General features: G+C 39.9%; 1 protein-coding gene across 1 annotated transcript in view; it reads left to right on the top strand.

Annotated features, from left to right (window-relative positions):
* The window catches only part of LOC140159991 (E3 ubiquitin-protein ligase MYCBP2-like), a 142,657-nt gene that overhangs the window by 110,432 nt on the left and 17,105 nt on the right, over window positions 1–15,120 (top strand). The window contains 14 exon segments of the mRNA XM_072183257.1: window positions 1,320–1,457; window positions 2,456–2,690; window positions 3,410–3,537; window positions 4,631–4,910; window positions 5,455–5,870; window positions 5,872–7,084; window positions 7,087–7,668; window positions 9,685–9,846; window positions 10,956–11,146; window positions 11,700–11,858; window positions 12,653–12,677; window positions 12,680–12,975; window positions 13,464–13,688; window positions 14,190–14,418. Coding sequence (XP_072039358.1) covers window positions 1,320–1,457; window positions 2,456–2,690; window positions 3,410–3,537; window positions 4,631–4,910; window positions 5,455–5,870; window positions 5,872–7,084; window positions 7,087–7,668; window positions 9,685–9,846; window positions 10,956–11,146; window positions 11,700–11,858; window positions 12,653–12,677; window positions 12,680–12,975; window positions 13,464–13,688; window positions 14,190–14,418 — 4,279 coding nt within the window.

Consider the following 15,120-nt stretch of genomic DNA (forward strand, 5'->3'; position numbering starts at 1 on the left):
AGTATATCTGTGTTTACAGTTATGTTCATTTCATTCAGCAAGGGTTTGGAGTCTGGTTCTTTGGTCCCTTTGTGTGAGGATGTAAATTTTATCCTTTAGTTGATATAAATTCTGTAATCTCAGTGGTCAAACACCACTTGGATAAAAATCTGTTATTACCTGCATACTCATTAATATACAGGCAGGTTGTATTCCGTATTACCTGGGTAGTCCTAACATGCGGGTGTATGTGTAACATAATGTGTGCGATATCCTGATACTCGCTCGAATACTTGACACGCTGGATGGCTGCACTATTAAAAAGCAAGGAAGAAACTGGCCTACTTTTCAGTAAGATTATCAAACTAAATTACTTCAGCAAAGTTTACAAACAAGTCGAAAGATAGTAGAATTCATATTCACTAAAGGATAAAATCGTTACCCCCTGTTTATACTCGCAAAATACAGGAAAATACCTACTGTCTGGTACGGTATTCCATTCAGCTTTCGGCTTCATGGAATACGGCACCAGACCGTAGATATTTTCCCGTATTTCATGAACAAAAAGGGGGTAACTAATAGTAGTATTTGTCCACAACTGATCTTCTCTTGTCAGTTAAAAAGGTTTGTTGAAATTTTGCAAGACAAACATTAAATTGCTCACTGTTTTGGTTGACACAAACAGAATGAAAGAAGGGATCCTGATAGCAAAGGTGATTTTAGATGTTGGCTGAGTACTGAGTCGGTAGAGTTTGCTGCATTAAGGAGTGCAGTGATTTGTGACATCAGTGCTAGTAATATTTTGTGACGCTCTGCAATCTTTATCGGAAAGTGCATTAATTTGTGGTGAATTTTTCTTTAAACCCTTAATATACGATTTCAGTCAAATTTAATTTGGTTATTCTTTACCAAATATTATAAAATATTGTCAGTATTACTGTCAGGAAAGTTTTGTGGTCAAACTAATGAGGTACAGTAAAAGAAAATTCACTTACTATCTTAGCCGCTTGACTGTGGTCTATGAGAATTTAAAGTCATGACTTGAATTCAAATTTGCCGTGTGTCCTAAAAACAAAATTGATTTGGCTGAATCCAATTAGGTGTAAGTTGGGACTTTACAAATATGCTTGATATTTTATAATTTTGGTCAATGTTTAATTTCACCCCCTTCTTGTGATTGTGTATTGGATATAAAGTGGCATCACTGGTTCAATCTTAACAGATAACACCATGGTCCATACCAATTGTGCCACAGTTACGTGTGAAGTGGCTAGCTCCCCTACAAACTTGCATAATGAATGGGCCATTTACATAGACCATGTTCTTTGTGCTCTTCATAGATTCACAATGAAGATGGTGTGTGGGTAAGACTGAATGCAGAAACCATCCAAAAATACTGCCGGGATAATGGTCATAGGGAGGGTTGGTGTCTACAATACAATCAACACATAGGAAAAACACTGCTGGTGCCATTAGAGGTGAGTCAGTGAGTTAGGCTATTGGGTACGCATCAATGGGTGAAGTATCCTGGAAATGCAAAATGAGCCAAGAAATCTGAATAAGATTACAGGTTTTGAATAAAACACGAATTTTTGAGAAAAAATTAACCAAAATTATGGGTTCACTTTAAAAAAATTTTTGGGTAAAAAAGTTTTATATGTGACCCGTTCGACAAAAGAGAAACAAGTCGCATTTTTGACATTTCATGATTTGAATAAAAATGTAAGCATGGGACAATAAGCTTCAAAATGATACCAAAATTATATACATAGCATCAATAATACTTTTCAAGTGTGGATAATTTTGTAAATTGATATTTGTGCAAAATTGCTCGTTTGAGTAATGTGCTAATTAGTTTCCTGCCTTATACAGGATTGAATAGGGATTATCATAGTTCAACTGTCAATTATTGATTAAATAAACCTCTTTTTATAAATACTTTAAAGGATTTGAAAGTCCACTCAGTTCCAAGGTCAAATACCATGAAATTAAGGATTCCAAAGTTTGATTTTTTTTATGGGAATGTCACCTTTAAAGGCCTATTCTCAAAAACATGCCTGGCGACTTGTTCCGGGTTTGTTGGAGCTGATCACATATAGGTTTCACAACTGCCACTTGCAGGTGAAAATGAGTCGTGTGTCATTGAAAACATGCTGCTTGTTTGAAAACAACATGCACCTAATGGGTAAATAAGAATATTAGAAAAATATTGACTGCTCAGTGCCAGAAGTGGGTAGGCAATAGCTGCCCTGTGAACATTTGGCAATTTGCACACAGTATATTGTACTCATCTACACTTGGCAGCTACATTTGGCAGCTATTGCACTTACCCATTTCTGGCACTTAGCAGTCAAAATACCAATGCAAATGTGTTGCTTGGCCAACCAAACTTTAAGCAAGTGCAGTGCCCGGATGTCCATCCCAGCTTTATTGTAGAATACAAAATGTTTATAAACCTTTTCTGATTTACCACCAGGAACCCAAGTCGATCTACGACGATAAAGTGAAAGAGAACAAACCCAGTCCAGAAGCGTCAACAGCCCTTGTGAATGGTTGTGGACCAGAGACAGCTACTGATGAAGATGGAGATAGTAAAGAGGAGGAAGAGGATGGTGGGGGATCTCCAGTTGCAGCTGCTGCTGCTGGTGCTACAGCAGCTGTCCCTCGTGCTCTGTCTGCTGTTCCAGCAATATCTGCTAATCCAAGAACTGGTGAGTTGAGTCACACCGATATTATTTCACCCCTGTGGAAGATTTTGCAAATATCTTCAATAGGGGATGTATGAATTTTAAATTAAATAATGAAGAAGGAGGCGGCCTATATGCGAGACACAATTAATATATGCGAGGATCAGAAATAAACAATGCAAGCGTGAGAAATTATGATTGCTCAAGCCCCAAAATAAAATTAACACATCGACAGCTCCCACAGTGGAAGAATCATGTTGAATCGTTCTCTATAGGTGTGTGGAACTGCCTAATGTGTTCATTCCATTTGAAATACATACCCCCTGTGGAAGCTTTTTCCAAAAAAACTCCACAGGGGCGGGCAGGGTTATAGCTATGGTGGACGGCCCCGCCCGGGACTGGCGCTGTCCGCCCGGCACAATTTTTTTTTAAATTAATTTTTAGTAAATGATTTTTCATCATAAGAAGAGCAAAAAAAAAAAAAAAATTAGGGGTGATACCCCAGAGCTTATTCCCAGATAACTCGCATTCACTAAAATGATTGTGCCCCGAGCCAGTGCTAATTGGATAGTAAAATTACCCGGCACTCAACTTGGGCTAGCTATAACCATGGGGGTGGGGGTGAATTTAAATGCAATAGCCCATTTTATGCCTTTTAGGCTCCTGTAATTATTGCTTATATAAACACCTAGAAATGTGACCAACATGAGATTTGACTGATTGCTTTACACTTGTATTTGTAGGTGGTCCAGGGATGTATCAAGTAGTCAAATGTGGTGCATCAGGACATAACATCAGATGTAGAGCTAGTATGAGAGCTACACCTATTGGTATGATGGTACTAGGCAATCAAGTTACAGTTGTCACAGAGGTAAGAAAGAAAGTAGATATTCAAATCAGTGTTTACTATTAAATAAGCCATCAATTGTAGTTGTGACATATCACTGCAACTGTAAAGAGACAATAGAGCATGTATTTGACCATCTAGCCTAATGCACTCTTTCAGATCGCACTACCTTGCTGTCAAATTCCTCAAGGTTCAACTTGGTCTTTGATAGAAGGTCATTTCTCCCACACTGTGCAGGCATTTGGAATGCCCTACTATACTAGAAATTTCAATTGAATGAACACAGCTTTCAACAGCTGTACTCAATCCAATCGCAATTGTATTTCGCGTATTTCAAACTACAACGTGAAGGCACAACCTTGGATACAATGATTAAAAGACCAACCAATCACGAGTGAGTTGGCATGGTTGAATTTACTTTCGTGTTATGCATGCACAGTTTGTTTGTTTGTTTGTTTGTTTTATTTCTTCTTTAACCTGGGAAACTCAATCAGTTGAAAACACAATTAATCATCTGTTCTTCCTTGAGGCCCAGGGCCACAGTCGCACATGCGGGCGTACACTGCACAGTGTACGCGTAAAATCGTCACGCTATGTCAGGTTGTGTTCATTCAATTGAAATTTCTAGTATAGTACATGTAGCTTCCAACCAGGATTTTTTGCAGAGCTTCAAGTGGGAGGATAATAGCTATCTTGGTGTCAAACTCTTGATTTTACCTTATTACAAGCTGTATCAAAGTAATTGGTACAAATCAGTTTTGATAATTGATAATGGATGAGTCTGACACATCCAAAGATCCAAGTAATTTGTAGATATACATTCTGAACATTTCAAGAGTATCCAATGCTGCATTTGGAAGAGGCAGGTTTTTCAATAAACATCAAAATTGTGCCAATCATTTTGATACAGCCTGTAGATAACTCGACTGCTCAGTGCCAGAAGTGGGTAAGTGCAGTAGCTGCCATGTGTAGATAAGTACAACATACTGTGTGTAAAATGCCAAATGTTCACAGCTATTGCACTTACCCACTTCTGGCACTGAGCAGTTGAACTGCTGTTCATGCCTAGATTAGTCAAATTCAATCCAATTCAAACCTATTTATTTCCCTACTACAGATTGTAACACCGGATGGCTCAGCATGGGTAAAGCTAGACAAAGACAGCATGGCCAGATATTGTGAGAACACCGACGGAGAAGCGTGGTCACTATCTCACGGTAGAGGGGTGACTTATCTCGTCCACGAAGCTGACCTGACCTCTGCTGATAAAGAGAGGGCGCAAGATGTCGCCGGACCATTCTTGTTTTTCAACAGTCAACAGCCGGGTAAAGCAGTGGCAGGGTTTGATTTCAAAAATGCACAAGGTCCTCCAGCACTCGACTTTGCTCATCAGAAAAGTAAGTTGGCCCTTCAGAAGAAGTTGCACGTTCTTAATCTTACAAAATGTATGAGTTTGATTAGTTTTAAAACAGTCAATAGATGAATAGATGATTCATAGTTATCCAGGGTTGCCAAGTAGTACAATTTTCCCGTATTTTGTATGGGAATCGGTAAAGAATATGGGAGTACAGATTTTTCTCCTAAAATGTGTTTTTAACAAGTTTGCTATGTATGTATTGAAAGTCAGGCTATTTATTATGTGAAAATAAAATACAATATAAGTACTATGGAAATATTGTGAAACTCAATCTCTTTGATATTGTGCAATTTAGGTATCATTTCCATTGACTTGGCTAGCGCAAGCGCATAATATGTTGATGAAGACATGGTTCAAACTACATGCATACCACAGGCACTTATTATAGGCAAAATATCTAATTCTCAATCGTGAGAGCCAACATGGGTACACACAGATATTAGTGTTGAGAGCGTACTACAACAAAGACCACACACTTAACAGCGCAACACAGAATTGACTCATGACTGCTTTAATTTTTTCAGATCTGATGCCTTTTATGTTTGGAGGTGGCGTCAAACCTCAAGCCAATCATGTGGACGAAGTAGTGCAAAACAACCTGGACGATATGCGGGAAAATAATAAACCAGCCCGACCAAACCCCTACGATGCCAGTCAACGGGATCGATTTGAAGCTATGGCCAATATGATGAACAATATAGATGTAATAGATAAAGAAAATATGGATGCCAGAATGGGCAATCAGGTGGTTGCACCTGTCATAGTGGCTGCTAACGGCATCGGTCCAATTGGGCTCCACGGCGAGGGCAGTCTTATAGACGACGAGGACCACCATTTAGGCATCTCACCAGAGAAATCTGTGCCTATGGCTAATGGACAGCTAAGCGAAAGTGAAATGCAGCGAGCTTTCCCCGCTGCTAGTGCTCAATACAAACAGAAATCTGGCGGCTCTGACAGTCCACCGATATCGGGAGCCCGCAGAAAACAGCGAAGGTCACTTTTCCATCGGAATAAGCGATGGTCAAGGATCTCCTAAGAATATGTCTCCCAAAGTCAGCAGAAAATCCAGGGGTCAGCATGGGAAGCGAGACAGGACATCGTCCCCATCCAGCAAAGATCGCTCTCCAGCGAGAATGCGTTTAAGTGCAATCAAACCAGAGTTAAAAGAAGTTGCTCAGCAAGCGATAGCAACGTCGGTGGCGGAATGCGCACGGTGCGTTTTCGCTGCTTTTCTGTGGCATGAAGGACTTGTCCATGATGCGATGGCTTGCGCTTCATTTCTGAAATTCAATCCCACTCTAACAAAACAAACTGCACAGCCTGCAGTTGAAGAAGAGTCTCAAAGGGAGATCAAACTGAAAAATAGGCACTCAATGGACTTGTCTAAGAGCCTCAACGATAGCAGTATTTTTGTCAAATCGGAGCTTTCATTAAAAGACACAATTACAAATCAGAATGAAACGTCACCAACACTAATCAAGAAAGATTCTCAGGGCCATTTCATACCTCTCAAGTCGCTGACAACTCCTCCTTCAGCCGATGGATTACAGCAACAGCAGCAGCAGCAACATCCACTGTCAGCAGTGGAAAGAATTGCAAAAGTTTCTCCACTATCTTCACCAAAGCATTCACCCAAACATTCCCCTAGACATTCCCCTAAGCATTCCCCTGCTATGTCACCTGTAATGAGTCGCAAACTCCATGCTAGTGCCTCGCAGCCTGTAAAGACTGACATATCTTCTTTAGCCGTAGAACCTACACGGGAAAGGGCCTCAAGCGCGGGATCAGAGAACGCCAAGAAGGAAGGCACAAAAGAGACAATTAAACATATATTAAAAGAGAAGGATATTAGTACTACTGCTGCTACCGCTTCTCTACCTGTTACCTTAAAACATTTGCTATCTTTCTGGGAAGAACTGACATCAGCAACAGTAAATATAGCATCTCAGCAACTAGTACTACCAAGCCCTGCTCCGATCACTAAATCACGCAGCAAGAATAACCACAAGGACAAGAAAGAGGAAAAAGAACACAAGGGAAAGAAACGCAGGGATAAATCGTTACGCGGAGGACGCGGGAATCTGTTTGGTGAAGCTGCCGGTGTCCCAATGGGTGGTGGAGAGAGAGAAACTGTGTGTGACTTATGTCACGGTGTGTTCCCCATCCGGTAACGTACCACATGAGACAGAATCACCCGGGATGTGGCAAGCATGCTGGAGGGCAAGGATATAACAGCAGCGGACATTATTGCGGCGGCTGGGCGGGTAATTGCGGCGACGGCGGAGTCGGCGGCAGCAGCTGGTATCTCATGTGCGAACGTTGTCGCGAAAAATATATGAAGGAGCGGCAGGAAAAGCAAAAAGAGAAATCAAAGAAACATAAGAAGAAACTTCCACCGCTGAAAACACCAAAGATGTTGCCACCGCTAGAGGCGCATCATGTAATGAAAGCCAATGCAATGTTTTTACTAGAACTTGCCAGCGCGGCAGGCCCGACGTTTGCCGGGTCCAGCCCGATGCGGAAAGCCACCCGCTTTGATCTGCCGATTCTGAGTGAAACGGAGACGTTACATTCACAGTTTCCAACAGTTCCATTCCAATTCTTGAGGTTAGCAAGGAGAGATTCAACCGGCACATCCGAGTATCATGGTTTCTCCATGGATGGTTCAAGTACTTCACAGAGAGATCATGAATCCGGGACACTAACAAAGTCATCGTCTGTGGATGAGAGAAACCTGAGTAAGTATACTATACGCTGCATCATTTTTGTCTCGCTTGAATTTTGTTCAGAAAGAGACTATGCGGTCACTATTTCTGTCTGTATATGTGTGTAGGGGTGTGCATGTATTTGTTTTCACAGACAAATGTGGATCCACCTATGACATTTCACTCAACCGTGGACATCCACGGTTGCTGAGACAGTGAAATAATGCATATAAAGTATAGGTCCCCCTTCGTAGGTGTAATACCAGGTCCACGGTTGGGTTGTAAAATATCACATCTTGGCACAAAAATCCTCGCTTTCAATAGTGAAATGTTGAGGCCCATGTTTACGCTGTTAACAACTACATAGAAGGCTCATAGGGTCCATGCTTGTCGGTGAAAACATGTAGGGGGTGTGTGTATGTGCTAATAAGAATAAATGTGTTGTCATCCTCGATCAGAAATTTGCAAGAAGGGGTACTTTTTTCACGCAATGGTCGCGGACCGCGTTTATTGTAACAAGTTCATGCTCTTTTAGAAAAAAGGGTATAGGTCAGTAAAAAGGATAGTCTTTACATTTTTAATGGTGGTTAGTGAAAAGGGTGCCTAAATATTATCGGACAGTGAAAGGGTCCCTTTTTTACAAGGTCAGTGATTAGGTTGGTATGTACACATGCTCCAGATCAGTGTTTAGGGTGTGAAATTTGAGAGCCTGCTTGAGGATGACAACAAATGAAAGTATATAAGTGGACTCACGGTATAAAGCTAATGCACCATGGGTGCTCTTGTTAATTGAAGCTATTAATAAATAGTTGTATGATTATGTAAGTTTGCAATGCATTATGCCATTCAGGACTGTACAATATATATACATAACTAAGGAATTTAAATTTGAATTTGATCAGACCTACTCCCAATTCCAGAAAAATACAGCACTAATTTTTGGGGATTCAAAAAATATTATCCTGTTTTGCCAAATGAAACAAAGACCCATCCTAATCCTTTAGTTGGAACTAACTGGCAAAAAAAGTCAAAAAATTTTGATGTTTAGTCAATTTTTGGAAATAGGGCCAAACATATGTAATTTTACATGTTTTCTTACAATATCAGTCACAGAATTCAAAGACTTGACACAAGTCTAATCACTCGGAAGTACAGGCTAAGATTATTAAACGTTAATTTTTAATCATTGTTATAAGTAGAACAGTAAATGCGTTTGCTAAAAATTCAGTGCATTTTATTATGCATGGGGATAACATTGTGAGCCAAATTTTACTTATTTTGCTGAGTTTTTCCCCCTATTTACGTATATTTGAAAAATGCACTTTTAGGCTTGATCCAAGTCTTACATTGTCTGCCCCCTCGATCAGAGATGTTCATGAGATCGGAGACCGCCTTCATGCGCTACATGATCATGAAAAGGAATACATAAATTATATTACATAATGTCACTTTCAATTTGATGTGCTGGCTAAATTGAAACCAAAATAGCTTCTGCAAGTTGATATGCAAATTGCAAGCCTCTGTATTGATTCACTAAGCAATTTGCTACATGGCGGTGATATCACAGCACATTTGGCATCACTTCAATTTGAGTTAACCATTGCATCTGTAAAACAATCAAATATAAAATATTTCTTCCATCTTTTCTTGATTTTTTCCTACTTTATCTCTCCTTGCATTGGCTTCTCTGTGCCTTTGTAAACATTTTGTTTTCATACCATTATCTTGTATTTTACCTCATGCATGGTATTTTCTATGTTCATTTTGATTTCTCAATCTTACATTTTGGTTCTTCATTATTTTATGTTTGATATACTCTTCATTTGCATAATGTATGCATCTTATTTGTGTAATGTAAACACCTACTGTGAATATTGGTCAATATTTCCCCGCATGCCTTGTATAATCTCAATATCCCGCTGTTAATGGTATTAGTAGTACTGTCCCCATTACCAGCACCCCCACTATCAGCCCCCTTGTTTGGCTACCATACACCCTTTGCAAACATAGGCACTTCAGAGCTAGGTTTTTCTGTCCCTGTACCACTAGGCCAAGCCAGCACAGAATCATCACGCCGGGTGGCATACTTCCGGTCGCTGTCTATGACGGGACACTTGGCTAGTCAGAGCGGGGGCAGCACAGCTAGTGGTGTTGGAGGGTCTGAAACAAGAGCCAAGGTCAGGAGAAGGAATAACAGTGGCAGTTCATCAGGTTAGTGGCTGGTGTGTTAAGACAGGCTAAGTGGACAAGACTGGCTGTATTGTAACCGAAATAGGAAAATATGGAGGTTGTCCCGAGGACAACTAAAGCATAAATTCTGCTTGTCCTTAAAGCATTTTGGTTGTCCCCAAAATGTGTCATATTTTTGGAGGTAAAATATAGCAGTTCATTAAATCATTTTCTACAAAAATTAAGTAATAAGGTATATCGTCACTGGGCGGGAAAACCTCATAAGTACTTTTTGCCCTTGAACATGGATGAAGCAAGCCATTCAATATAAAGTCTACACCTACAAGGCTGTATCCATTTTCAAGGGCCAAAAGTAAATATGAGGTGTTCCTGTATATACTTTTGGCCCTTGAACATGGAAGAAGCAACCTCTTCAATATAAAGTCTACACCTACAAGGCTGTATCCATTTTCAAGGGCCAAAAGTAAATATGAGGTGTTCCTGTATATACTTTTGGCCCTTGAACATGGATGAAGCAACCTCTTCAATATAAAGTCTACACCTACAAGGCTTTATCCATGTTCAAAGGCCAAAAGTACATACAAAGTTTTTCCCACCCAGTGACGATATGAAAATTCTGTTTAACCAAAGTCGCATGCTGTTCTGGTATACAATGCACAATGTTAGCTGCTGCAGGTGACGTTGTTGCTCCTGAAATGTGCAATATAACCACACACTTTGTTTGAAGTGGTAAAGTATAGTGGAAGTTTCAAAAAGTGATCATAACCCGAGTGCTGAAATGTTAATTATGCCTCCTGCAATGGGTTATTGCATTTAAAATCCATCCTACCCCTGTGGAAGATTTTGGAAACATCTGCCACAGGGGGAGAATGAATTCCAAATAAAATGAACACATTAGGCACCTCCATTTGAATTTCATACACCTTTTTGAGAAAGCTTCAACCTGAATCTTCTACTGAGGGAGGGTGCATTTCAAATGGAGCTGCTGATGTGTTCATTCCATATAAAATTCATACTCCCCATGTGGAAGATATTTCCAAAATCTTCCACAGAGGTGGTTTGGATTGCCCATCTTGCATTGGTTTTAGACACTGATTGATTTTTAACCTGTTTTTGCTGTCTGTTCATAGAAGATGGAACATCGTTACTACGGCGACCATCGGCTCTGTTGGCCAAGCTTATCGAAGGTGGGACTGATGGCTTTAGAGCACTCAACAGACCAGTTATGTTATTTGTAGTACAGAGACATGACTTAGAAGGGTTGCAACTAGCCATGAGGCAAGCCTTACGAAAGGCAGCTTGTAGAGTGTATGCTATGCAGGTGAGTTGAATACATCAAAGTTTTATTCGTTACTCCCCGTCATAAAACTATTGCAAGGGGAAGTTTCCAGTATGCAATAGAAGTGGATGCACCCAAAAACTGATTTCAACAAAACTGGTCTCAAATTTGTCATCATGTAATAATAAGTCAAGTAAGGAATTGTTTGCAGTGTCTAGAATGCTTCATTACTGGAGTAAATAGAGAAAGAAAATACCCCTCATCCACTTCACTGCGCATGGAAAATGTACCCTTGTTAATATGTATATATCATAAAAGAGTAGTATGAGGAAACTACATGTATGATTTTTTCAGATTTTTGTGAAATATTAGGGTAATTTTAGCCTCCAGAAAAAAAAAGCACCCGACCCAGACCCTACTGGAAAGGTCTGTCTGCCCATAAAACAAGGGGTTTTTTTGTCGCCTAATTCCTAATTTTTTTCCAAATTTAGTAAATTAACGTGGTTTTTTTTTTTCACTTGCACTAAGTGTTTTATGTAATGACATTGCTGTGCATCACATGTCACTTTGCTGATTGTGTTCTTGTTTGATGTAGGCTCTGAATTGGTTACTGCGAAGCGTGACTCAGTTGACATGTCTACATGACTTGCTGTGGCATTTTGTGGCTGCTCTTGCGCCGCTTCCAATGGACAGAGAAGATGAAGATGACGAGAAGGTTGCGAAGGATGAGAAGGAGAGACGGGAACTAGAACAGGTATGTGTGAAGCATTGTCTTAGAATCAGAGTCATTGGGCTATTCCATTTAAAATCCACACTACCCCTGTGGAAGATTTTGGAAATATCTGCTACAGGGGGAGTATGAATTTTAAATTGAATGAGCACATTTGGCAGCTCCATATGAATTTCATACACCCTCAGAGAAAGATTCAACCTGACTCTTTAACAGAGGGAGGATGAGTTTCAAATGGAGCTGACTAAAGTGTTCATTCCATCTGAAATTCATTCTCCCTCTGTGGAAGACATTTCTAAAATCTTCCACAGAGGGAGTGTGGATTTTAAATGGAATAGCCCAATGGGAGTCATTATGGCATCCTCACACATAAATAAGAAACTGATGTTTTGGGCTATTTCAGTTGAGATTCGTACATATCCCCTAAGGAACATGTGACCTTAGTCGTCCACGCAGGGGGTGTAGATTTCAAATGGAGTAATCCATTCAGGTAGCCCATTTGAAATTCACACTCCCTGCATGGAAGATTAAGGTCATGTCTTCCATAGGGGGTGTATGGATTTCAACTGGAATAGCCCATTTGGACCATTTCAATGTTAAGAAAGACAATATCATTTATTGAAATATTGGTATAGCAAATCAGCTTGGAGACATAGTTTTGCTCCCCTTTAAGCTTTATGAAGTGAATTAGTTGTGAAATTAGTTGTAAATTAGTCATAAAAATATCAAAAATGTGATATTAAGGAAGATAGTGTTTAAAATATGGATAAAAAAATCAAACTAAGTAGTTTCTTTTGCCTAATAATGTGTATTCACAGGACCAGGACTGCCTGATGTGTGAGCACCTCTCTCCGACATCACCATCGCCGGCGAATCTGTCCATCCTTTGCCGTCTGCGTTCCACAATCTCCTGCAGACAGTAGCGGACATGATGATGCTTCTCCCACATGGTAGCGCTCTCCAGCAGATGGCAATGCGTTGCTGGTGTCTACAGTTTCGCCCGTCAGATCACATGTTTCTACATAGGTCTCACGTGTTTAGTAACATCAATAGTATATTGTCAAGGTCAGAGGACGGTGAAGGTGAGGAGAGTGGTGCAGCCAGTGTGGCTTCTAGCAATGATTCCATGACAGTCAATATGGTAAGTTAGCATAAGGGATGAAATCAAAACCCGACAGGCGATTGACCACCGGTTCCGTCCGGTTTCTATTGTTCTAAAACCGGATGGAACTGGGTGTGAGCGTTGGTCAACCGCCGGTTGAGTTTTGGTTTCATCCTTTAATAGTTTTATTCATTTCAACATTGTGACTCCTCATAATTTAAGAAAACTACACTCAAACTGATTTTACCAAGTGTGTTGTTATTGTTGGTCCGTGTACACAAGAAAAGGAGAAAATAAATTAAATATTGAAAAAAATTGCCTTAAAATGCCTTTGATCATAACCATGCTAACTCGGGGAAATAAGAAAAAGAAATTAACAGCAAAGGCAAAACAAATAAAACCCAGTTCTACAGAATAAGGGTGTATTTTTTCATCACCTTAAGATAAAAGCTCCTGTGATCACAGTAATGAAAGACAAACTTTACTTGTGTAACAAAGCTTAACATTTATGTCTTCTATCTGGACAGAACACAGCCAAGGTGGAGCTTCTGCGAGATGTGACCAATTCAGCTGAGCTGACCGTATCCAGCAGAGCGGCCATGTTGCCCAGCTTGACGGATGGCTCCACGGAGACATTCTGGGAGTCTGGGGATGAAGACAGGAACAGGACCAAGTTTATCAGTATATCTTGTAATGAAGGCATGGTGCCTTGTATGGTGGCCGTGCATGTGGACAACTCCAGAGATTTAGGGGTAAGAAGGCTTTGCTCAATCATTGCAATCAATAACTTGCTTGAAGACAATATCTTAATGTTTGCGAAGGATGCCCTGATTTTTTTTTTTCCAAAATTCAGATTTTTATTACAGGATTGTATAGATGTATTGGCCTGGGTGAAACATGCTCCGATTTTACTGATATTTCAGCACAATAGTAGTATGTATCCTAGCAAAATTCTCAGAGAGTTCCAAGTCGGTCCGAGAAAAAAAAAAGTTTTTCGCCACACCCTAATGTTGGTGTACTGTACTGTTTTGTTCAGTTTTAGTTCAGAGAAAATAACATGAAATCAAGGACAATTTTTAAATTGTCTTTGATTTCTTATTTTCTTGGGAGTAACAATTGAATACAATTGAAGAAGCCCTCATTCAGCTATGGAAAAGGTGTGTAAATGGTTTGTAAGTCAAATTTATTTAATCATAATTGAAAGAAATTTTTAAAATTAAAATTTTTTGTTAAATTCTATTTGTTTGAAACAGAACAAGGTAACAGGTATGACGTTCTTTGCTGGTCAGACAGCAGAAGGTCTTCAGAAGATCCAACACATTAACATGGAGGCTCGTCATGTTGGCTGGGTGACTTGTAACCTGGATCTGTGCTCTGAGAGACCCAAAGCCATCAAGGTGGAGTTGAAAGGACCTGATAGTCATCTAAGATGTCGCCAAGTCAAAGTGCTTGGTCACATGGAAGGAGAAAATCTCAGTACAGGTAAGTAGCTATGTAATCAATATTGGTATTGTCAAACCCAAAACACAAAAAAAATGCTATGCAGTGCTCCTCTTCAAATAGGAATATAACTAACAAGCAAAAATTAAGATTGCAGTAAACAGAGGTAGAAAATAAAGCACTTTTCAGAGTTGGCAAAAACGGTTTCATCAATTTGTGATTTATTTGATTCCGAGATCAAGTATATCATAATACTAATCACAGTGTGTCCGTCTGCTGTTCTCACGGTACTATCGGCGTGCTCGCCGTGTGCTATTGCGGAGTATCAACGGGATTGATTAAGTTGGGTCAAGTTGATCATTGACAGACGATTTCATAGTAGTTTAAAAGGTCAGGGCAGGTATATGGGTAACGGTGTTGGGTAATTAGAAATAGGCCTATCATGAGAACCACCCGACCCGAGAACCGCGAAATCTAGTTCACTATAGTATGGGAGTTGGAAAAGGGGGAAAATCAGTCTGCCTTACCCTATGGCCAGTTACTCCAGTACAACAATTTTCTTTTGGCCTTAGTTGATATGCTGTTATTGTCATTTCAATTGAACTTTAATTCTTATGTTAAAAACACTTATAGTCTGAACTCCTGGGATATCAACAAGACCAAAGGATTGGGTAGAAATACTTTGTACTTGAGTCAGACGTTGTTTACAACAATTTCATAATGAAATATTTCAAATAGTGTACC

Source organism: Amphiura filiformis, chromosome 9 (genome assembly GCF_039555335.1).
Source record: "Amphiura filiformis chromosome 9, Afil_fr2py, whole genome shotgun sequence".
NCBI classification, from domain to species: Eukaryota; Metazoa; Echinodermata; class Ophiuroidea; order Amphilepidida; family Amphiuridae; genus Amphiura; species Amphiura filiformis.